This window comes from Bombus affinis, chromosome 9 (genome assembly GCF_024516045.1).
Source record: "Bombus affinis isolate iyBomAffi1 chromosome 9, iyBomAffi1.2, whole genome shotgun sequence".
Taxonomy (NCBI): domain Eukaryota; kingdom Metazoa; phylum Arthropoda; class Insecta; order Hymenoptera; family Apidae; genus Bombus; species Bombus affinis.
In genome coordinates, this window is record NC_066352.1 from 4,135,996 (window position 1) to 4,162,340 (window position 26,345).

At 40.4% G+C, this 26,345-nt stretch overlaps 1 protein-coding gene across 6 annotated transcripts in view; it reads right to left on the bottom strand.

Annotated features, from left to right (window-relative positions):
• Positions 1–26,345, bottom strand: part of LOC126920433 (homeobox protein cut) — a 168,468-nt gene that overhangs the window by 78,122 nt on the left and 64,001 nt on the right. For 5 of the 6 annotated variants that reach the window (XM_050730784.1, XM_050730781.1, XM_050730783.1 and 2 more), the window contains exon 3: positions 12,565–12,765. The exons of the other annotated variant lie outside the window; for it this stretch is intronic. In XM_050730784.1, the coding sequence (XP_050586741.1) occupies positions 12,565–12,765 (201 nt within the window). The remainder of the gene's footprint in view (positions 1–12,564; positions 12,766–26,345) is intronic. 6 annotated transcript variants of the gene reach the window in all.

Here is a 26,345-nt window from a genome sequence, read left to right on the forward strand (position 1 = left end):
TATTTTATACAATTTATACTATATTAATAAAGTAAAACAAACAAACGACCAGCAAAAATAACATTTGCCAATATTCATTAAAATCCAAAATACGTATAATCGCCACTCATCGTCGATGTCTTCGCTCTCGCCCTCGCTGCACGAACCCATATTTCCATTCAGGCATGAAACTCCTCAAACGCCAAAGAGAACGCTAAAAGAGAAACCTGCGCGTCTTCATCCTATCGCGAACGTTTTCAAATTCGCGGCGCAACGAAATTACGAGCCACCGTGGAATTTGCCGTGAAGTCTACCCAGGGGTGGAAACAGGGTTGCGGAGACCACGGTGAGGAGAGGCCGGCTCTCGTAGCGGATTAATCGTGAATTATCAATCGACGGAGTCGAGCCGAGCCGAGTCGAGTCGAAAGCCGAAGAAGAGCCAGCAGCAGCGGCAGCACCCTCTGGTTGAGAGGATCCCGGAGGGCTTGCTGACCGACGTTTCTGGTTAATCGCGTTTGCGGAAAAACGGAGATAATTCCTGGTCGTCCGTCTGGACGATGGAGGCGTGTACGTGGCGCGGAGGAAAGGCACACAAGCCGAGTCGGAGGGCTATAACCGTGTAGGATATACGGGGGGGTGATGAGGGGTGAAAAAGTGGGGTCGTAGGTGATCTCTTGCCGTGTATGAGGCTGGAAGCCCCCAGCTTCGAGGTGGGTAGGGATTGATATTCGCGGGCACACAGAATTTTTAACTAGCCTGGCCAGCCTTTAGTCGTTCCGCCGCGAAAGCGCAGCAGAAAAGTTATGAATCTAATTTTCAGCGTATTTGTGTCTCAGCCACCCCTACCCTCCCGTTGCTCCGCCATCGCCACCAGGAACACCTATATCAATCCCCCTTTTCCGTATCTCCGTCTCTGTCCTTTTCCTCGTCCCTGAATACACGCGTCCCTCCACCTTTCTCTCTCTCACCCTCGCGCTCTCCACCTCTTCCGTCGTTCGCTTTCGCGTAATAAAGCGCGCCGCGGCTTCGTTAGGTTTTTATCTCGGCCAGCAAAAAAAATTAATTTCGAGAGACGCCATGGTTTTCCCATCCCCACCCGCCATACTCCCCTTCGTTTGTGTCCTTCCTCCACCTGCGGACAAGTTCGTCGTACGCGTAACGCAAGGAAGATGGACGCTTCGTACTCTGGTGACGTTTTCTTTATCCTCAAACGCACACTCGGTTTTTCTTGTTTTACGAGGAGGAGTCGGTCGGAGAAGCTAGGCGAACTCGAAACCTGATTACCTTTTGCGTTGCGCTCAGTGCCCGTTTAAAAGCGATCTAAAATTTAAGGGGTTTCACGATGGATCTCAACGACGTGGCACGGCTCGCCCTGGTACTTTTAAGGGTTACTCTGCGATACCGTATGAAATCCCTTGAAGAACATAGAGTGTACTAATACGAGAGCATTAAATGGTAAGTTACGTGGCATTAAATGATAAATCTGTAAGGAAAGTCGAAAAAAAAAACGATCTGGCAGGTTGATAACTGCAAAGAGAAATGGGGTTTTTGCTCCATTTGGAACTGTGTATGCATATATATATGCGGAGACCGCGGAACAGGAGAAATTGATTTTTATCCTAATCATCCGATCGTATGGATACGTTTTACTCGGGTCATTAATTTTATCAAGCCAGCTCGCTAATATCTACGTTGCAGTCACGCGTCGCCAACATCCAATAACACTTGAACCACGCTGTGACTGGGCCACTACACGGGCGCTAGTGTAAATCAAGCCAAAAACTCCCTATATTTCCCCATACATCACTCGCGCGGATCGAGCGTGTAATTCCCCAGCTCGCGTTCGTCACGGTTATAAGCGATAATTCCAGTTAGTGCTTCCAGTTCCTCTTATGGCCGCCGTGGCCACGTTCACACCATCGTGCGCCCGCGCGCGCGACCACGCATATATCTCGCTCTAGATCATGGTTCGTGTACGGTGCTAAGTCATGACAGTACGCCATTGCGGTTCGTTTCTATAAATCTTCGGTGACCTGATAAGAAAAGATTGCCTATCGATGGTTTTACCCTGGCGGACTGAAAGAAAACCTTATAATTGTTCCTCTGGTATCCACATTGTTCGAAATAAAAATTATATTTCAGCAGATATTATCAGAATGCCGATACTCTTTAAATATTTTTTTCTACAAGGATTTAATATTCCGCGTATTTAGGTTTTACTACTTGTTGCGTATTCCAAACCTTGCAGGAATAAAGATACAAATAAAATTTCGAAATTTGGAAAGAATAAAAGAAGCAGTGACAATTTGACGCATACGGTGCGTCCATGAAATCGGTTGAATAATACTATTGACATATCTGTTGCATTCTCGTGTGTTTAGACAAAATGACTTTGGAAGTTAATGAATGTATAATATTTAAAAGTAGTCGTCGTTATTAATACGAAGACTGTTCCGATGAAAGAGACGCGCAATTCCAAATACAGAGTAGTTATGCCACAGTTCTTGAATTTTTCTTACTTTTGTTTTAGTAAACAAACAGACCTTAGATATTCTAAAAAAAAAAAAAAAAAAAAGAAACTCTAACACGCAAATGGAACAAAATATCGTGCATAGAAATAATTCTATTCTATTGTTCTTGCAAAACGACAACATTTACGAAGAATAAAGCAGTCGATCCTGTAAAATAATTCAAAGAACTTAGCAGAGTTAAGAAACAGAGTCTCGCGTTACTATCGGTACTCCACCATTTCCACGATACAACGATACCTATACAATCGCTATTAAATCGAATGGGGCACGACTTTAACTGTCTCTCTTCCAGTGGCTGTTCCGGCTTTCCACCCCCGATGTTCGTGGCTCGCGTGCTCGATGAAATATACTTAAAACCGTAATTACGATATAATCAGCGGGCCGCCGTGACCAGATACGCATCTCAGGGATGAAAGGAGAGGAAGGGAGGGAGCAGGGGGTCGCGATCGATCTGTTCGAACTGGAAAACCCTTTTTAAAAGTGTACGGAGCAAGGGTAAAGGTGCAGGAGTAGAGAGAAAGTGGTAGGGGGTTTTAACCGCTGCCGTTGAGCCAGAGGCAGAGGAAAGCGGTCTTCCCCCGTCCACTTCGACGACGCGCACCCATACCGACGTTCGCGAACGTGCTGTATACGAGATCGTGCATGTGCACGAGAAGAGAGAAGGGGGCGTGAGGGGGGAAGGGGTAGAAACGAGTTTTACACATCGCGTAAAAGTTAGTTCCTAATTATTCAGATTTTCTAATTAATGTTTCAGCCGACGATGATGGAGCATCCGGCTCGTCTTTCCTCTCCCTCTTTTTTCCTTTATCGAGCGCGCACATGCAGTCCCCTGTGCGCGCGCGAGTTCTCTCTCCTTATTTGTAATTGTCTCGACCGCCCGGGAAATTAGCTGCTTTCAGACCTATTTTTAATGGGAATTTAATGCTTCCATGACGAATGGCGCGATACTTATAGGAAGAATCACCGCGTGATCGATCTCGCGGACGAGAACATCGTGAACCGTACACTATTATGACACTGAATACCATTTGGCTGTACATTTTTTTCTTTCTTCTTCTTTTTTTCTTCAAACGTTAAGCGTTACGTATAATCAGGAATTTTATTGCTCTCTCGGATCGAACTTGCAAGTTTTTGCACGAGGTGTATGCTTTCGCGAAGGCAGTTTAAGTTATGAAAGAATATTAACGCGTTCGCTGGTGATGTACGATTTGAATTTGTAACGCAAGCGAAAGACCCACGGAGCTCGTGAAAGAAACTTCATGGTGATTTATAGAAAATTCATATGTAAAGTTCTAGAATATGGAAGTAAGAGCGTGAAAATTATTTGTTAACATCGTAGCGAATGACAATCGACGGTTAGAGAATTCCTGAAATAGTACAATTGCGTGGAATATCGAGGCGGTTACTCAGAAAAATTATGATACCTCTTTATTGTTAAACGATAAAGCGTCGACTAGAAAAGATGGCAAGTTTGGAACGATAATCTGTTGACAAACGATCGTATCGTTTCGACGACGTGCAAGCGCGATAAATAATAAAGAGCACTTTCGCGAAGAGCCGTCATTACCACGACCTTATCAGCCGCTCCAACGTCATTGAGAACAGACTCTAAGGATGTTGTCGAAGCGTATCGACAGATGGCGCTGACTCGAGTGCGACTCTCGCTCGTTCATACTTCAAAACAACTTAAAAGATACGTAAGAAGAAGAACTTGAGAAAGAAAAGAAAAAATCAAGTCTGGTTCGTGTTTCTTTACGAAGAAACAACCTTGGATGACCAAGCGAGAGAAACATCCCTTAACGTAAGGGGAAAGAAAGCATTCGTATCGGAGTCGAGGTTGATTCAACGAACCTCACCGAAACATATGCGTCGTTCTCATTGCGAACGCAATTTCACGGGTTACATAGATAAGAGAGCGGGCTTGCAAGTTGGTCAGCCTGAAAATGGGGAGAAGAGGATGGAAAAAAAGCGAGAATAGGGTGGGGAACTATTCTAGGTTTAGTCCCTATATTTTGTTCTACTTGAAACTTACGGAATGAATATCTAACGATATTGGCTGTTTCAGGCAGCGCCTCTGACTCGCGTCATTTTCGCTCGAGTGCAAATATTCGCCGGTTTTTGTCAGAGTTCACCCGTACCCATCCTCTGACAGTATGTTCCAAAACCACTAAACGCGAAATTCATCGGTTTTCATGGTAAACCATGGTACGAACATCGACGTATGAGCCACGCTCGCGATACAAAATGAAATTCTCTCGACGCGTGAAATTAATCGCGTACGAAACTTCTTATCGATAAAGTGAAGGAATTTAGAAGTTGGTGGGAAGGAAATTAAGACGTTCCAAAAGTAGATTGTAATGCTGTTAATAAGAATTGGAGGATTATTTGCGATAGTATGGTATTAATGAGAACACCGGAACAAACAACGAGGGTGACAATGATATCGATTTTTTATATACCTTGGTGAAATCTAAATTTACGATGCCATCCGCAAATTGTTTACCTATTTAACGACTCGTGCTGATATGATAAGAAAACGATCGAAATCCAGCCTAGGAGGAATACTTTGTAGTCTTGAAGAAATTTTTTATACAAATTATTGTTAACTAGTAGCCAATAAGTACTTGCATTCTATATAAATAACAAGAGATTAATTTCTTTACTTTTAGAAATTGTAAATAATTAACACCTCACCCGTATGTTTCTAATATAGTACGAGAAATCGTGTTAAATATATTTTCTACGCTTAATCATTTTTTCAATTGGACACTGTGTGTATCTAAGTTTATTACTAATACAATTGAATTTAAAGAATCTTAAATCTACACGACAGTTTATATATAGAAAGCTTAATTATACACTACATACATATCAAAGAAAGTAAATTACTTTCCTTCTTTTCAACTCTAAAATCTTCGTAAAATTTTAAGAATCTTTCAAATGCATCAGAAAACCTCCACCGTATAATATTCCTCCCTTTCTTCGCGCGAGCAAGTGTACAAATGACAAATTGTAGATTCGAAGGGGTTCAGTTCAAATTCATTCGATCGAGAGATGCCGCGTTCGAACGAAAGTTGCATCGAAATGCGACGTGTTTCTGTGAAACGCTGGATCGTGACGGTACAGAGGCGCGGCGAGATTTTCCCGAGGACTATTACGTAATCGTGAAAGCCTCGGTTTCTCCATCCACCCACCGATCTGTCAGTCGGTCTCTAATCCGTTTCACAACAGTCGATTTCACGATGAGCGGCGAACGAGCGAGCGAGCGAGCGAGCGAATACGCTCGTGCGTTCGTGCGCTCTCGCACGGAGAGAGGCGATAAAATTCGTCGTCCCGTTCGCGGCGATTGTTTGTCGCGGCGCGTATTGCGCACTCGATTGCCCCTTATCGCGGCAATTATCAGCAAATCTTCGTATCAGGACAAATACCGTAACATCGTGGCGGGAATGCTCGGCCTACTGGCGTTAGAAACGACATGGCCGCGTCGTCGATGTCTCCGCGATGGCTTCGCGGTCCACGTGATCGCCGGCGATCGCAATTATCGATAAAAACCGCCGAAGGATCACGCCACTCGAATATTTGCCATTTTGGAGATTTTTTGATTTTGGCTCGATTTAATGTCACTCGTTCGGATTAAGAAAGCTTGTCGATGTTCACGTGGTTTCGTGTATTTCGTCGATTCCTACTGCTCATATTGATTTCGGTGTCTATCGTAAAAGGATATTGGTAGATATATATTGTGGGTACAGTAGATTTATACCTTTTGTGAGATATTTGGAGATTTTGCAAAAGTTCTGAGAAAGCCCATAGGCAAATGTGAGACTTGGACTTCTGAGACTATTTGGACTTGGAAAAGATTGATGATATTAATGAATGAAGTGATTGGATTTGTTCTCGAGGGAAGTTTCGTGTAACTCGTTGATTCCTACAATTGGTGTCGGGGAACGCAAATTGTAAGGAAATAGTGATGAGATTTATACTTATAGATATTTGGAGAAATAGTTTTAGGAAAAGTTTTAAGACACCGTGGTTTTAAAACAAATTTGAGATCTTACGTGTTGTTCGAAAAAATTAACGATACTAATGAATATACATAATGTATAATATGATTATATTATATAGTTTCGGAGTAATAATGTGTTCTTAGTAAATCTGGAGGATTGTGAAACTAAAGAAATTCGTTACGAATGAACGGCTTGTCAAGATGACGATTAGTTTTCGTTAATTGAGACGTATAGTATAAGTAAATGAACGGTTAATTTATCGTAGCTAGTAAAACAATTCTGAAATATTAACTCTGATTGTAATAAGATATATCAATGAATTTGTGTTAAAAGTTTTGTACAAATTATTATAATAATATAAATAAAGCTAAAATAATAAATAAAATAAAGTGCAGAACGATTTACATGTTTATCATTTTTTTTTTTTTATCATTTCACTTCACTGCTAAACAAGTCCAAATACATAACGCGTACTTCTTTTAATCAAACTGACAAATACAATAAAAAGAAAAAGTCAACCATTTGTACAAAGACACTGAAGAAATATTTCGAAAAGAATTTCCACATCTTCGCCGTTCAGCTATCGATGGAAACAAACATCAGAAAGGAAAGAGAGAAAGAGAAGACACATGTTGATGATAGTTTGTCTAAAATACTTGAGCGAGAAAAATAACACCCTTCACCGAGCCGTGCTGAAGAGGCCGCCCTGGCGAAGCAGGAAGTCTGGTCGCCGCAAAAGATCGTCCGGCCTAGCATAAGTGCGAATAGCGTTCTCGGTTATTTCTTGATCTATCGCTCTGGGTACATTAGCCAACGTGTTTTGAAACACTCGCCGAGCGTATTTGTGTTGGCATCGGCGGCGCGTTGTCTCTCTTTCATCTCCCCACGGTACCAGACTCTTCGCCTCGCGTGAAACGTGCCGCGAAACCGAGAAACAAAGTCGTTAGCGGTCTAATTGCGAACCCTTTTCCTCCTAGGACGACCTGTCCTTGATCTCGCGATTCTTTTCCCCGGAACAGATCAAAGACATGGCTGCGTCGTGTCGCGAACAACCCTGTCAATCATCCGCGACGCCCCGCCAAACGAACTTGCGGGGAGTTAATTACCATCCTGATCCGTGGTAAATTCGTTCAAATAAGAATTACACCGACTTAAATGAAATTACGCGAGGCGTTAAGGTAATTCGGTATGCTCTGAAGTCTTCGTGCATGACCAAATGTATCTGTCGTGGTATTCTCGGTTGGAAGATTTTCTTTTTTAATTCAGAAGATTACCGGTGACAAAAACGAGAATTCTTTTTATACTCGGTATTCCAGATAATAAATTGCTTGTTCGATTAGGATGAAAATGCGCCAAGTATTTTGTTTGTCTGTTCTTTGTGAGTGATCAAATATATTTATCAAAGGATTTTTCTTGCACGAACTTTTTAATATAATTTCTAAAATTACTGATGTTAAATGAAAACTATAATTTTTCCTTTGCGTTCGATTTTCTTTGTTCGACGATAAATTCGCTGTATTCTATCACAAGGTTTTATTATCTGTAATAAGTAAGCCAGATCGAAGTCAAAGGTAACAAAGGAGGAAAGTAACAAGGTACGTATTCTATTTGCAAATGTATTGTAACCTAATACAAGTGTTGATCATACGGTGAAAAACTACAATTAAGATGCGCATAACTCGTATTTTGAACTGTAAAAAATCTGAACAAAAGAGTATGTGTACACCATAAAGTAATAAGATTAATTTGTATAACAAAACGATTTAATAAATAAAAGTTACGAGTACCACTTAAGAGTACGAAATACAATCTTCAGATAATATATTTGATACAGCGTAGCGTTTAGAAGTTGATTACAATTCCGGAGTGAGTTCTAGAGTGAGTATTGTTGGATACGATCTGTAACTGTCTATATAATTTACTAAATTATTCTGTTGAATACGATACTTAATTCCATCAGGTTTATTTCGCAACGGGCTTAAGTAAAATATTTATTTTTCTCACTACCACTTGATTCCAGTGAAACGACGCATAAGCGTTGAATTGATACTGATTCGTAACTGCATATTAAACTGGATCGTTATCTAGCATGTGATCACTGATTTAGCAATCTTTGCCCTTTTATCTCAGTTATGTGGCAACGCTATCAATTTCTTATGATACCGGCCGTGATTTTTCCAAAATGTGAAAGCGCCATATCGACCGTCACTCAAGGTGTTTGAAATTTACGGTACGATAATAAATTTATTTATCGCTGTGTCCTCTATGGATGAAAAGCAAATGATCTTGAACGTCATCAACGAATCGTTTGCCTCCGCTGTATGACAAATTTATGATTGAATCGTACAGATACGTAACGTGTTTGCTCCAATATTCGTTAGAAAGTAATATCGAATCCAAGTCGGTAATAACGAAAAACAAAATTCCTTCGTCTTTCAAAAGTGCTATCTGTCTGTTCTAAGAAATAACTGTATGTATACGTGTAATCGGAGAAAAGAAAACGTTTCAAATTCCAGAGAAATATTTACTGCAAATATTACTTGGGATTTTTAGAGATAATAAATAAAGTTCGAGTCGAGAATTTTACAACTACGTTTCAAGAAAAATTCTCGTCTTCTTCTTTCTTATCCCTCCTTTTTCTTTTCTTTTTTTTTGTAATAACTATATGTTTCGTCGGAGACAGATCAAAGGAATCCGGTTTTTGTGGCCGATACCGTAAACAATCGAAAAATGTTGGTCTCGAATGTCCCCGATATAAAATGATGACTTCGTGATATTTATAACTCAAATACGCCAGTCGCCGCGGTAGAAAGCATTTAGCTGATTTCCATTCTGATTTCTATAAGATGCTCTGCCGATAAGAATAGCTGTTAAACAATGGTCGATTGTGATGTTCTAATTGTAAGAAAATTCCTTATTACCGACCATTAATTGTTTAGACAGTTTTCTTTTTATTTCTAGAAAAATTTTGAGGAAACCAATTTCATTTTATTGCGAGTTAGGAATAGATAATTCCTTTGGAAACGTGTTCTAACTTTCAAAGAAGTTGTATATTACGTATTAGAAGATTGTACGTTACACATCGCTGGTCTCTACTTAAAAATCGTCGAAGAAGCGTAAGCAACATCGATTTGCTCAAAACTAAAGTTTGCAGCAAGAAATGTGCCTCATCTTTACGACAAATTCCTTCGTACAGATTATATACCATTAATTCCGAAATGCCTTGTATATAAATTAAAAGAAAGAAAAACGAAGATCACGGAAGCTATCCCCTTTCTAAATAAATGGTCTGAAATTCATCGTGCAAAACAACGTCTCTTTCATCCCTATCAATTGATTTCCTCGCTTGGTAACCATAAACCCAGTCCCTCGATAGCACGAGCCTGCCAACGATTCATCTCCAGCGAAGATAATCGAACTATTCCTTTCCTCGGCTACATTGTCGCATTATTTACTCCTCATTATCATCCGGGGCCAGCGTAGCATCCCGTCATCTACCGACTTCCACCCCTTAATCGGGGAATAATAAAAATCATCCCTGTCGCGCGCGATGGCTTCTCAATAAAGACATTGTCCGCGAAGCAAATTCTTATCCGTGAAAAGGCGTCGTTGCCGCGTTCGGTGGTAAGGGGTTGTTCCGGTTACCCTTCGAGAATCGGCGAAGGGGAGAGAAAAAAGAATGGCGGGGGGAGGGCGGTTGGATTATCGAGCTTCGAGATTACAACTCGGGCTGAAGCGAACGATTTCCTTCGAAACAGGAATACCAGAGCAGCCAGTGCAAAGTGGTAGCTGGGGCGGACGAGGGTGGAAAAGGGGTGGCAGCATTATTGGCCCTAAGCAGGATACTTATTGAACTCTTAGCGGTGTTTTTATCACTCCTTTCTGGTGTTCGCGCGCGCGCGCGCGCTTACCTTCTCACCACCGGCAACGAAGCTTTTAAGTGTTTTCGCCTTTGTTTAAAGGACTCGGTTCTCCCGCCCTCGTGCCGCTCGCATTATGCACCCTTCTCGTGGCCCGCGAGAGGTTCTTACAAGACTCCGATCCGTAAACCGTCGCTCAAGGGTTTGACCACTTTGTGTCCTTTTTTTCTCGAGGGCTGCAACAGCCGCGAAACTCGAGACCCCCTTGCTGACGGTGGAATTAGGCGCGGTTCGATTTTTTCCAGTTGGTAATCTGCTTCCAACCAGACTTTCAAAGATTCGGATGTATGATGATGAATTTTTGTCCACCGAAATACATTCTCTTATGTTGAATTTTACGTACGCTTCTTGGACGAAGCGGAATTTTGTAAAGCGTATGGTTTTGTAGAATGTTACTGAAAAATAGGGCAAATCCGTAGACTTGCAAACGCGGAGAGGAGTTATGCGAACGATATATGGTATAGATGAATTTTGTAATGAATTTTTAATTGACACGCGTTTCGTTATATTGTGGAGAATTTCGTATATGTATTTTAATAGAGCGATATTTGGTACATTATATAGTTTGGTGGAATGTTAGTAGAAAATGAGACGATTTCGTAGAAGGATCTTCTAGATGGTATATAACAATGGAATGTTATTTTAAGAGTCCGTGGGAAGACTTTACGAGGATTTTAACGCGACGGAATGCAGTTTAGGAGAGGCTTGCATCGCAGCAGTCTACCTTAATAAAATATCATAGTGTTATACTGCGCTTTAAAAAACAGCCGCTTTACGGTCTCTGATAAGGTATTGCTTGATTATAATATACCATAATAGTAAAGTAACAGTGCGTTTTTAATTCATTCGTTGAAATATTAACCTGTTAGTAAAACTTCCGAATAATATGATGTATTAACGAAGTACTGTTCTCTATCAGATAAATAAAGAATAATTTCGAGTTACTCTTTGCACGGATACATTACATACGAATACAAGAAAACAGATAGGATATATACTGAAAAATTATACGTACAGAATATCAATTTCTCAAACAAATTCATTTATACCCTTTTCCTTGAACACACAATCGTTCAATTAAGGTCGACGTACAGACACACAACAAAACAAAGCAATTTATGCACGTTAAAGATTCTCTGATCGTCAATTTGTCACGAATTCATAGGTAGAATCGATGAAAAGGAAAGCAAGGTAGGCAGTCGATTCATCGTGGCTCTTGATATACCCATAGAGCGTATGTCAAACCGTCTTCGTCAAAATCCAAACGATTCCCAACCTCGGCCCAACCCCGACCGGATGAATATTCATCGATACCGCGTTTCCTATTTATGATCTTCTTTCATTACCAATTCCGTCGGTTCGTCGACTGCCATTAGTCACACTTTGCGTACCGAAAGCGTGATTCCAGGCGTTTATCGCGAATCGGGAAGGTGAAGTGCACTCGGGGGTGAATTTCACCGACTGGTGTGCGCGTGCTTCGTGCGTACGATCCGCAGAGAAAACAGTGAAGGGTGAGAGAGAAAGAGAAGGGTAGGGGATAGAGTGATCGAGAGAGAGAGAGAAAGAGAGACGAGGGCGAACGAAGGGGTGAGGGAGGGCCACCACGTGCTCTATCGAGTACGTCAGTCATTCAGTTCAACGCGCACGCGGCGCAAATCTCTGTGTGCAACAGTTCAACGGAATTACACGGTGTTGTATCGGTGTGAGAAGCTCGATGCACTCGCTTCCGTGTACCGTTTTTACAGATGAAAAAGCCAGCGTATTTAACCGTTAAAACGCTTCAAATTCGAGATGCACTCGCGAGCCATTTTCGATAATTAATCAACAATCGTACAAGTTTATTTCGAGATTTCGTCCACCTGTAATTCCTTTCGCGTCAAATTGATTGCGTTAATGCGAGCCTCTTTGAAAGACAGTCTTGGATCGACTACATTTTTCTGTAAATTATCCTTTTTCGCCAAAGATTTTCGCCAAACCAAAAGATTCTCAATCCTATGAACATCTTCACCCGAGTTTAATATTAAAATCTTTCGAATTTTAGTTAGCTTTAGTTTTCATTGTATCGTAATTAATTTGACGATTTGAGCGAGATGCAGGGAAACTTTAGGAACCTTAAAATACGAGACTCACCTCTTTGTCCTTCGCTTGCAGTTCCTGTTCCAGGTTGCTGTTCGGCGTCCTCCTAGGATTGCTGGCATCGTGTACCTGCTGCTGATCACTTGCCTGTGGAGTCTGAGACAATTTATGTCCCTCAGTCTTCGAATTCCCATCATTTGCCGCGGCAAGTTGCTCCTTCAATGCAGAAACTTCCTTTTCCGCCAATGTCGCCCTCTGCAATCAAATCAAACAGCAAATTAAAACCTCTGCCCTTACGTACGATTATTTAATTTCTACTCAATGTGTAATTAAAATTGGTATCACCGGCTTGCCACAAGGATAGTTTAACTAAGAGAAAGAAATTATTTAGGAAACCGATTTGAAAACAAATATATGTAGTTTAATTGGTTTAATCTCGATAAAAGAATTTTTAACCATCTTCTTAGTACGCTATTTTGTCATGCTACGACAAATATATACACAAATGGAATTCTGTCGATTAATCAAATTACCTATTCATAGAGGGTTTGGGATAAGTTGAAATTAGTGTCTAAATTTACTATTTCGCGAATCTTGCTGGAAATACTTGGCAAATAATTAATCGACACATGAGCTATATTTATTTCGTTTAATTCAATCACTATCAATTCATAAGTACTCATACAAATTTTAGAGATTTAGATATAAAGATATATTCTTAGGACACTGTATGAGCTTCTGTAAAATGTAGGAGTAGAAACATGTTTTTCTAATAATAACTACTACGAGTTCGTATTTTTAGCTTGTTGAATATCGATATATTTTCGATACGAGTAACACTAGAAGGCTAAAGAGGAATCACGGAAACGTTCTCAAAGATGATAAAATCATCGCGGTGTCGTAATGGCAAACACATGCGTCCTGATCCCACTCCAGTGCTTCGTCTATTCGGCCAATCTGTACAGCAACGGCATATGCTAAAGTCATTAATTGACATCTGGAAGCAATTAAAGTAATTGCGAATTCGGTAAAATATCGAGAAGGCCGCGTGGACTAATAGGCAACAAGTCCACGTCAGTTTTTACTCGATGCATCGAGGCATCGATCGATCGTTCCGCGAAACACCGACGCTAACTTCTCTTCGATTTGAAATTGTACGACAACACGGAATCGTGCATACGACCATCCTATAACATGCTCGTTCACGACCCGCATATATTTCCTATAATTCGCTTGGAGCGTACGAGTTCGACTTTTTTCTCTTTCCATATTTTTCTTTCTTCATGAAGCCAATTGCATTCAATCGTTGTCGATATACTGGCAAGTGAACGCATCTTTTTTCAACGATCCGTTACCTGAATTTACTGTATCGAGGACGTAGGAATTTATTCGTCCGGAAATTCATTGTCACATTTGCATTCAAAGTATGTTACGTTGCATCTATGTCTACAAGGACTAAAATTGTACTTCACGTCGGTTAATTTCTAATTCTATGATTATGCAAGATACTTCTGATATTTCCAGCCGAACGGTAGGAGTATAGTGCACAGATTTATAAGGAAACATAATACAGATTACAAAGTTATAAGAGAATATCGAATGCAACCTGTGTATAGAAATGGATTCTACACAACTGTTAGAGATGTCAATTTCTATACTAAAACTTTGGCCGACGATCGTAGAATATTTCCGATATCCGGCGTTACCACTTATCGATGAATTACAAATAATTATATATTATTCCAAAATATTAGCCTTCGCGATCTCATTTACCATAATTTCCCATTTATCGCGGTATACAAATCCTACATTTCATTTATGGTACTAGTAGCTATTGATCGGAAGGTTAACGTAAATAATTCAAATATTCTGTCGTGTGACACGTAGAAATAGTAGAAATAAGATATTTTCAACTTCATATATAAAAAGAAAAGAAAAAAAAAAAGGATAGTAGATATATCCTAAACGTTCAAAGTTGAATATGAAAAGCGTTTCGCAGCGTAAAGTCGTAAACGAAAATTTCGAACAATCGAAATGTACATCCACTAGTCATCCGGTGGTTCGACTATTAAAGAGAGAAGATCGTAAAAAGAAAAAAGGAAGACGACCACAGTAGCCGACATCGAAACGACAAAAAGAGAGACAGTGGTCGTCGAGACGAAGTACGAGACAGCTATAGTAATGACCCATTGTTTCCTGCAAAAAGCCTTGACGATGTTATCGATAATTACGAAATGATACGGGAAGCATAAATACATATCCGAGTGCACGATGCACGTTCATCGGAATGGCGGACGAAGTATCGATAGGCTGTCGAGGCTCATCCTGTGTATTTGTCACGAGTCGTTTGGAAAAGTGGGGGAGCAACGTCAGCGTAGCTATATAAGGCTGATGAAGAGGATCGAGAAGATCGCCGATAAAGATCGTCCGTCCGCGATCGTCACATTAGCGGCGGAAGTCGTTGGAAGATAATGGCTTCTTTGAACGTTCCTAACGACGTTGCTTTTGTCGTTGTTCTATCAACAATCGGCTGTTAAGAAATTTAAGTTATGGGATTACGGGAAACTCGAGCAGTTCTTCCGCTCTTTCGATTCATTTCAAGGCTTTCAGATGCTTCCTCCTTGATTCTCTTCCTCCTTCGTATCAATCGATATGATTGCTTCAACGATCGTTGATTTCTAATAGATTGCCTATGAAATATTGCCATTAAATGTTCCATTGTCGCAGCCGATATTAACGTGGAAAATAAGGAGACGCGAAACGTCCCTTTTCTTCCACCTGTACAACGTATTATGAATTAATTGTAGCTGGATAAGAATGGTTTTGAACGTTGACAATTGTTCGAACGTATGGTCATAATTCATAGATGATAGGAAGTTTCGTGAAAAACATTAGGGATACGACTAACGTTATGATCGCACTGAGCTTGTTCATGCAAATTCGTACCTTTGGCAATACGCGTTAAAGTATGAAACCTGAAGAAAGATACGTTTCATCCACTAAATATTATAACTACTATAGTTTGGATGTATCGCATGGTTTCGCATATCGTATATGTACACTTTCGCATCTTTCAACTTCATATCTCCATCGCGAACATTCTATCAACATTTTTTTCAATATTTGAAAAGGAAACCGAGCACACATATTCAATAGCAAAACGAAACGACAGAAACGATTTAAATAATATGTGATTGATTGACAGTGTACAGAATTGAATATCCGTTCCCATATGAAAGAAATGAAAAAATATAACAGATTTTGCCGTGACTGCTGACTTGTATCAGAGTCGAACGCGTTAACACAGATATTTTGCGAAATACAATAATTCAACGCGACAGAGATCACGTTCGTTTTTCGTCTATGACATCGCTTGACAAAGAAAATTCGCAGGATTGATAGAAAGCAGGAGCCTGTTCGGTTCGATCGTCAGACAGCGCCTATTACGTACTCGCCTTTCGACCCTGACAGAGTGAGAAGGGGAGGTGAAGTTTCGATCACGACAAGGCGTTTCGTCTTGGGCCCGACGCTCGTCTTACACCCCTTCGCAAATTGACGGTTATCCGAGTTGCACGGCGTTCTGAGCATCGATCGATCGCCACTCACCGATTCGATATACGGAATCGCGGCTCATTGCACGTTGCCCGCGTGTGCAAGAACCTGCTTCGGGGCTGCTTTTAGGCCGGGTGGTCACGCACTTTCGGATCAACTACCAGGGCATCGATCGGTTTCTGTCGTGTTAATGCTTGTTTCCACGTTTTCTGCCCGTTCAAAGACTTCGCTGTGTCGTGTAATTAAGCCCCGTAATTCGTTGTAATTTCGCGGCCACGGTTTCGTGTATCCTCGTGGCCGCCACACGGCATTTGTAATTCAAATCTTTTTCCGTTTTCGACTAAGTTTTTCTTGAGAAAAGGAAGCGTCGCCGATTCTTGCAGCATTTGAGATTTATAGATAAGAAAATTCTTTTTTTCTTGGTTACTCGTTTTCTCAATACGATTCCCAAATACGATACGCAACTCATGATTGTTCGTTTTCCAACACGATTGTGATTCTAGGCTTGTTGTTAAATTACTATTGGCCTCGGAAAAATTATAATTTCAGAATGACGTTGATATAACGATTGATTTAGTTTAATGTAACTACCTATATAGGTATACAGCTATGTAACTTTAATATAACCCGAGCTTGCTAAGTATTTGAATGGAAATTGATCCTCAAGTTTCGTGCAGTGAATTTTATACAAATTTTAGATATGCGTTTTCGCGACAGTTGACTAAGGAATTAATAAAACTATACGCAATTAGATGATTAGAAATGATCCGTAATACAAAAGCCGAACGTAAGTAGTATAGACTGCAAGAAAGCGGTAGTGTTCCTGATATTATAGTACGTTTATAGAAGCACAAGAAGAAAGTAACATAAGCTCAAGTTGTTACTTATGTCCAGTATAACGACAAATATTTCAAATTTAGATAGGTAGATATGTCTATAAAGAACGTTGAAAAAATAAAGAAAAAATAAAGAATCAACGTCGAAGAAAATCTATCATCAATCTCTGTGCCTTACATTGTCACATATTTATATTCAAAACCATAATAACAATTATATTATAATGTAAGTTTGCAAAAAATTTATTAATTTATGGACATTTTCACAGGAAATGAATTATACAAATATGGTCCTTGTACATCTTATAAAACACTATTGCTTTTACTCAAATTTACTTCCCAATCTATTAGGTTGTCTGGAAAGAGTCTTTCTTTTGCAAACGTGGTTTTTACAACAGTACACCTTTATACAAACGTGAAACCAAGTCTGTGAAATGTCGCGGTGTTTATCTCAACAGAAAAAACTGGATCGTACGTAATTCGACAAAATAATACAAAACAAAAAAAGGTGTGCGTTTATTATTTCCTCATAAAACGAAAGAAACGTTTCGGACAACCTAATACAAAGCAACGATAAAACGGTTCTTAGTCATCTCGGCATAAAACGTACAGTATACATAGAAAGTTCTTCGCACTTCTACATATAAACATCTTCGTACATAGACTATACGCAAATAGAAGTACGTCTGTCCAGAAAAGTCAAAATTTACCTAAATGTCTCTTAAAGTCAATTCTACTTAAAGTCATCGTATCTGCATATTCTACATTTTCTCCATCTTTTCGTCAAGTTTGAGTAATCTGACGGAATTCAGAAAGGAAACGGGCAATCGTCAATGAGCACTCGTAGCATGTTGGTATAGCCAACGTATAAGCGTGATTCGAGAACGTTTGCGAGTGCACGGCATGCGAGTGTCGCAGCTGGCGACGCGCGGTGTCGTAGCCCGTCAAACGCCGAGCATTCTTTGTGCCCTGCCGGCGGAATATCCCGAATAGATCAGCCTCCCTCGCGGCTCGCGCACCCACCCCGCCGCGCGTATTTCTATTTTTACGCCCTGGCCCGAATCATCAGCGTGTCCCGTTCTTTTCTACCATTTATTTCGTGACGGTTGACTAATGCGCGAGAGGCATCGGGAATTCCGGTTGGATCGATGCGTGTGTATTTCGATGCGACCTGCACCCCAGTATCACTTCACTCTGAATATTGTGAGAAGCGCGAGGAAAAGAAAAGCGAGAGATCGATACTGCTTTTTTGATTAATTTTTAATCGTTTATTTTCAATTTAAATCCCCTGGCGGTTCTAAATTCTTTCGGGCTTATGCTTTTCCATTCGATCGGTTATATATAGAATTTGTTCTTTTTTGTTGTAATCCGGTTTGATTGAAATAAAGTATACATGTAGTTGGTTAAGAAGCATTGAAAGTACATCGACATCGCGAAAAGATTTTGTAAGTAATAAATGTGTCAATCGCGAAGAATTGATCGTATTATAGGTATATTTTTCGAATAATTGATAGATGTAACGAAAAAAAGGTTTCTTAAACAAATTGTGTTTCCTTGATAGCAATTTCTTGTAATTAATAGAAAATTGACTATGTCTATCGAGTATGGAGGTATTAACCGTGTGTAATTTATTATATTAATTATATATAAAATATTAAGAAAATACACGAGTAGTACTTTTCAAATATTTGTTATAACTGTTACATAATTGAACTCCAATTTTTGATATAATTAAACATATAATTAAAATGTTTCTAAAAATTCATAATTGAAGATTAACGAGACGCGATACTGATCACTCATTGAAGCAATATGAACCTTAATTAGAATAAATGTAAATCAGCCATATAGAAACAACAGATGTACAATAATTACAAGCAAACAACTTGTCAAATTTGAATGAATTATCTCATTATCAGATCATTTAAAAACAATGTGTACCGTACAATTTTCTCCATAATCTACATAAGTACATGTTAAGCAATTATCAAATTAAAATTGTGTATGCACGCATCTGCTTTATCACTATAATGGAACTCTTTGCACATCAAACGAGCGTAACGACGTCGAACTACGATATACAAGATACACTTCTTTGATTTATTCTCTCATTTGAAAATTTATTTTCGAATACCTCGCACGTGCTTTCACCTCGAGTGTTCTTTCCTTTTTTCTTTTTTTTTCTTTTAAACCATAAAACACGCATTCATGCCGAGACGTTACTAGAGGCGTTTCCATGATACTCGTTCTCATTGAAATGAATTTTAACGATCGTGTGCCACGCTATTCCCCTCTATACTTTTTCGAAATAAAAGGAAAGCCGCAGCAGCTAAATAAAGCAATTTATACTAGCAGCTAAAACGAATATCTAATTAACATGAAATGCATCGTTTACCTTTACGACGTGTTTTACTACGCCTTTGGTTTCGTTTCCAGATTCGCGTGATCCAGCTAGTCGCGACTTCCTATGTCTGACCTTTGACATGCCGCAGTAATGTCCGACTATTGTGCGTCGTTTTAAAATACACGAGTCTCAACGGCCAAGTCTCGATAGTCGATCCTCGTGAAATATTTTTACGCGATCGCGATTATTACGCAAGACGTTCAAGAACATTTTACGATCATTCTATTTTTTTCGCTTTTCTTGCAAACGCTGTCTGCTACAAATTCGCGAACAGTGCTTGAAACCTAAAAAGATATTTGATATCCTTACCACGTATATCGTAATCGCAAGAGCTTTGATGTAGACACGTCATGCTAGAATTTCCAGTAAGCGTTAGACGTGTATGCGAATGTAACATTTGAAAATCGTTTAGAAGTATATGGCTTTTGAACGTAACGCTAGCATTTTAGGCTAATAGGAAATCGAAACTGTCTATACAACGTATACGTCCAAACTATGCTTCGCTTTATACACTATATGTTATTATACGTGAATTACATTTCAAACAGACAACGAAACATTAAACAGCTTTGAAAAATCATATCCAGCTTTCCGTTCCACTGCAAAGGAATTATATGCGAAATATCTATTTTAAACCATCCGGTGACCCTTCGAACCGATATTTGTACAACTACAAACTCTCCCTAAGAATTTCTGTCGATCGATACGGGGAAGTAAATCGATCGGTGGTCGTAAGCAAAGGACTGTGAACATGTATGTAGAATCGCGGTTGCCCGGTTGAACACCAAGGGCCGGGGCGTTATATGGTGGCAAGAAAGGGAGGAATACCTTACACCAGCCGTCTTTATAATCTCCCGCGTGGCAACAGAGGGGGTGGTGGAAAGGTGGCACGGGGTTTGGATCAGCCGTTTATGACTAGCGGCAGTGTTATATTTTTTTGGCTGGTGGCAGGAGGCAGGAGACGGTCGTGATATTTCAAATTTTCTCATTACACCTCGAGGTGCGAATGATCTCCACCCCCTCCTTCTCCCTTTCCTTCTTCTCGTTCTCTCGAGCTCTCTCACCCCACCTTTTCGCTCTGTTCCTTCGTCGTGCTCTGCTACCCTATCTAGCGCAGGCTCTCTTTACCGCACCGATACACCGTGGCGCCGTTCCACCACCTCCCCCAATCACCTCCCCACAGCCCCCTTCTTCAATCTCACACCAACCAGCCATCAGGGTGAACCCCTCTTGTATTTATTATTAAGATATCGACCGGCTCTAAGTCCCGCTAGGTACTACGTGCAATATGCGGCGGGAAACACTCGAAGCATACACACGAGTCGCGAAAGAGAATACCCGAGGTTCGACCCCTCTTTACTTGTTCCCCCCCCTCTCTCTCTCTCTCTCTTTTTCTCGCGCTCTCCCTCTCTCTCTCTCTCTTTTAGCCCCCTCCATAACGGAGGAGCTTTCAGGGGTCTCCTCTTTTTTCGACGGGAGCAGAATACCATCGATGCTAATTCGTGCTTTGTTCGGGACACTTTTGTGCCACTGCAGAAACGCAACGCGGAGGCAAAGTGAAATAGATGAGAGTGCTCTTTGTTTCGATCTGATTAAATGGCGCGCTGATTGGCGCGGCCTGAATTAGTAGTCCGTTGAAGTGCTCGCGCATGTGACGTTCTCGGGGCCCTCCCTAAGAACAGGGATTTCTGCGATATATTGTCTCGCGACGGCCATTATTTCCCTGTGTCTATGAATATTTCGTTCCGAGGTGTATGACGTTCGAGAATCCGTCGATATTCGCGTGTTCGCTGGTTCGGCCGATTTTCAATCAGCGACGAAGATCTTGCTACGAATATCTTTGGAAATATATTTACTCCAGCCGCTATCTACGATGAACTACAAAATCGGAAAGTTTTTCCGAGATGGAAAATTATTGACTACTCAACGATTCAGTAGTAACAGAATATTTTTCTAGTTTGGCTGAGTCTTTGTCAGTCTTTGTCAGTTGTCAGTTTAAAAGAAATATATTACTCACTGTCAAAAAGAGGTAAGCTCTGTCTTGTATTATGATATCGTTCCTTTTTAAATATCTACTGTACGCACACATGGATGTACGTAGTACAATTTTATTGATTACCTATGAAACTCCTAGCAAACTTCTATCAAACTAAAGATGCATAGAAATTTATAATTACATAATTCATAGGAATTAGAAAAACGAAGCCAATAAATGAAAATAAATAACGCTAGAAAATACATGCTTTATTTTATACACATCACATCACTCACTCACGTTATACAATATCTTCATCCTTCAATTTCTCACAATTTCTTCAATTTTAATGGATAAACAGTGACGCTGTGCAAAATTTCCAAACTTTTCCAAAGGCGGTACTCGGAGTTCGCAAGAACCGCTGCAACTACGACGATCGAAAATCCGTTGGAAAGAAGAGGCCGAAGGCGACGAAGAAAACCGCGAGGGCCGAAGTCGTCTGTAGCCGGCAGTCTTGGGAGGTCCATTAATCGTAGGACAATAAACGCGGTCCTCTTCTCGAACGAGATACTTTTCGGAGGGTCATCGACCGTCGCGTCGCCTTCGTTTGCTTTTCTCCGAAGCATGTGTGCCGAGGACGGCACTCCATGTGGCACAGGTTCCCACGTGTGGGACCAGTTTCAACATTCACATAGAAAGAAGAGAGACTCGAATGAAAGAGAGAAAAAAAGAGGGAAAAGCAAGGGAGCGACAAAGAGCACGTCTTCCAATAAGAACGCGTCCGTACAGCGATATTTAAGAAATGTCAATACATCGTGACGACGATGGATAAGGGGTGGCGGATGAAGGGTTCGTAGATAGAAACCGGGCGCTACGACGACGACGAGAGCGACAACGACGACGACGACGACGACGACGACGACAATGCCAATGGCGGGGCCATCAGTTCCCGAGCAACTAGCCCCGAGGCACCGGTTAAAAAACGAACGAACCCCTTTGATGTTCCCCGTTGTCCTAATGAAAAATTAAAGCCCCTTCTTAAACATCATTAGACACGGCCACTCTTTCAAGTCTCTCGTCGACTCGCGATACGCCTGCAGCGCGTAATCATGGCCCCGAACGAAGATGCCTCGTGTTTTGGCCGCAGGCAAACGATCGAGAGGTTTGACGATGCTGTTTCAGGCCGTTAGTGAGTTTGCAAGTGGGCATTTTTCGAGGGTTTTAGGTTGCAGCTGATCGATGTTGGGCAGAGGCAAATAGTACGTGTTTGGTTTGGAACGAGATAGATCGTTTCAGATAGAACCTTTATATTGGACCGTACGTTGAAACGAGTCATGCGATCGATTTATTCGAAGAAGTCACAAGCTATGAATGAATTGTATGCTTTTAAATCGCAGCGAAAGTGCGATTCAAAATCGAAGCATTAAATATTCAAATGAAAATTACGATGCAATATTATAAATATTGTTAAAAATAGAATTTTTATCCTATATTTCATTTTCGAGTTAATTATAGATAGACATGGAATATTAGGAAAACCAAATCAGTCGTTATTTCTGCGACACAGCGATACCAGCCAGTCGAAGCTGCTACCCGACTTATTTTTAATCTCTTTTTCTCTATGCAATCATTCCCTCGGCGAATTCCAGACACACGTGCGAGTCAGCACCCGAGATCTTCTCACGCGCGATCCACTAATAAATCACGATGGGCGTAAGGAAAAAATCGGTGATCATCTGCTGCGGAAAGAGAGAAACGGGCTATTTCTTTCAGCCGGCGTTCTTAGGAAGCGTCGGCGTCTACTTCCTTTTTCCAATACGAATGGAAAAAAGACCACAGCCACGTTTAGAAAAATCTTCGTTCTCTCGAGGAAAGATATCAACCACGCCGATATATAATTAAATATGGAGCTTGTTTTTTTTTTTTTATAAATTAGGTGGGCAAGAGGAGCGCTTCTATCTGATGTTTAAAAATACTTTCTCGTTAGTAAAGATGAAAGTTTAACGATTATATGCCTGTACGATAGAAGTGAATGTCTCATTGGCTTTCTTAATGCTCAGTTTTACTCATTTCACCGATGATTGAGGTTTCATTCGCTCTATCGATGGTTTGTATACATCAAAGAATTAAAAGATAATGGGAAAAGAAAGCTTTGTCTATATTATTTGCAAAAGATCATCCACATCGAAAATATAATAAATCTACAAGGTTTCTATAAAATTACGAATTCATCTACTTGCTATTCTTTATTTTCCAATTGATTTTACTTGCGTCTACATACCTCCTTTCTTACAAAAAATTATCAATTATGCAGTCGTGAGAAAGAAATTACTGCTTAGTAATTGATTATTACAAGGACATAAAATATTTTTTATTTGATATCTAGTTTCGTTCTATTCGATCAATATCTTGTGAAATTTTCTACTCGCAATGCACAATTATTAATCATCGAAGATATTTGCAGCAATATTATCTTTTATTAAATCTTTATTTCGATTAACTTTCAGTCGAACAATAGCTCCGTTTTATATTAAACGTCAAAACTTATCAAATCCACGTCCTACTTAAAATACCATAATTCCTCGATCTTTCAATAAATAAAATCAATAGGCAAACCACACGAGGATAAAACGATACATTTATTATACGCAAACAAATCGATACATGTTCCGATTGACAATACGATCATTACTATGAATTAACCAGCTTAACGCGTATCGCAAAGAAAGAAGGAAACCTATTTTCTCTGAATTTTCGAGAGTCCGATTTTTCCGATCGGAAAGCTCCTGGGGATCGCGGCGCGCTCTCGAAAACGAATTTCGGTTGGGACAATGGAGGACTTGATACGGCGGAATCGGCGAAAGGGACAGTGGTTGGTGGGCAGGGCGATTGTTGGAATTTGCATGAATCGATCACGATTGTTTGGCCGCGAAATGAGCGCGCCACCACAGGAGAAATAATTTGCAATCCGTGTACAGGCCGGCCAATCGAGTTACCGTTTGCCATTTCGATTCTGCTCGGTCCAACGGACGACAATGGCCATACGCTAAAAGCGAATCATCTTTGTGATCTGAGCCGACTGATCGTCGCGTCTCGTTCGCCTCTGCATCTGCCTCGTTCGTCTCTCGCCATCGCGACGTTTTTATCGAAACCTCCTCTACAATGTCTCCTCTTTCAGTTCGACGTTAAAACATTTCAATTACGGTCCTTGAATTAGTCAGCTAATCGGTTGATTCGGTTGGTCAGTTAGTATTGCTGAAAATTTCTCGTGTTTGCATCATTGTTCTTAAATTGGACCTTTTTTATCGAGTTCTTTGATTATTAGGTCGTACCGATAATTACTCTGCTTGAAAGTCTTTGGCATATAGAATTTGCGTAATTCAGTTTGATGGACGTTTTTTTGAAGAACGCGAAGTACGTGCGCAGACAAGCGTGTTTAAATTATTACAATGGGTTCGGTAGTTTAATATTTGAACTTCAAGGTTGTTATTTTTGGTTGGTTTGTCGAAGTTCCTAATGGATCTACAGTTTCTAATAGAAGAATAAGAGAAACTGAGTATATATAATATCATGTACAAAGGGTAAATACGTGTATTTATAAACTCATCTTATTAGGTATATTACAAACTAGACGATCGACGTGTGCGTAGAAATGTAAAGATACTATAACATAGCGTCTTCCTTTTCTTAAACAATATCTTAACAATTCAAGACCGACATAAGGAAGTTTTAATATATGCTATATGCAACGAAAAATGTTTCTTTTAAAGCGAGATCTTTTTTAACCTGTCTAACCAGTCCTATCAGTTAATCAAAACTTTCCGTAATCATGAAATTAATAATGTTAATAAAGACAAAAGAACTGCATTGGAAATGGTAAAAATATATACAATAAGTTAACTGTTCTACAAGTCACAAAACGAAGAAGTATGATTATACGAATAAGAAAAATTTCGAGACCCATAGTAAGACGAAGCATTGCTTAATTTTGAATTAAGGAAAAGAAGAATAATGTGCGTTTAAAGAGCAACAAAATAATAGGTAAAAATGGAAAAGGAATAGTTGGCGAAGGAGTGCGAGACAGGGTGGACGGGCGCAGGCTTGCGTTGTACGAAGATACATGTGGCGAAGACAGCAGGGACTTTTAGTGGCTGCGAGGATATCGATACCTGAGCGAGCACAATACGGGCTATATTTTTATAGGGCCGCCGCGGGAGTCTAATGGCAGTCAGCGCGAGGGAGAGGGTAGAAACAGGGATTTGGTATAGACGTCATTGTTTCCGTTCGGCACCCTTCTTCCACCCCCGACTGGAAACTACCCCCTTACAACGGTGTGTGGCTGCCATTGAAGCCACTTTTTCATCTCTCCTGTGTTTCTCTTCCCGCGTTCTTCCACACATAGATTACAATATTACCGCGTAACCCACCCTCAACGGCGCGCCGTTAGCCGCGCCGCAACGCCGGAACGCGTCCTCTGATATATACGCGCACTTCTGATCATAACATAAATTTTAATGATGGCCGTGATGAAAATATAAGAACGCAGCGATATTTATGGCCGCCTGGCCCGGCCAGTTCCTGTGCGTGCAACCGTCAACCCCCTTTTCCCTGGACCACTCACGACACCCACACCACGACCGAGCTACTTGGAGGAGAACGCCGCCACCCCTTTTGCCGGTCGACATACGCGCGAAACACGCCATTTAATTGTTCGTACTACTCGTCCAGTCTGCAAAGCTTCTCTCGTCCCGCCACAGCTTCGTTCTTCGATTTTCGTTATACGTTCTACATCTACGAGGAATTTTAACGTTGAAAAGAATTCGCAAGCTTGTCAAATAAATGTTATATTAATTTTCTATATAATCGATATTTAGCAACCAATAAACGCGATGATAAAACTCAGAGAACTTGTAAAATTATTTTGTTAATTAACAAGCTTTTTCTCTCACGCTTCACGATGATAAGTAGACAAATCTAAGAACCTTCGTATCTTACCCATTGTGCTTTGTATTTTTTACACTCTCCGTTCGCTTGTTAACGAAATGTTCACCTTGTTTGTACTCAATAA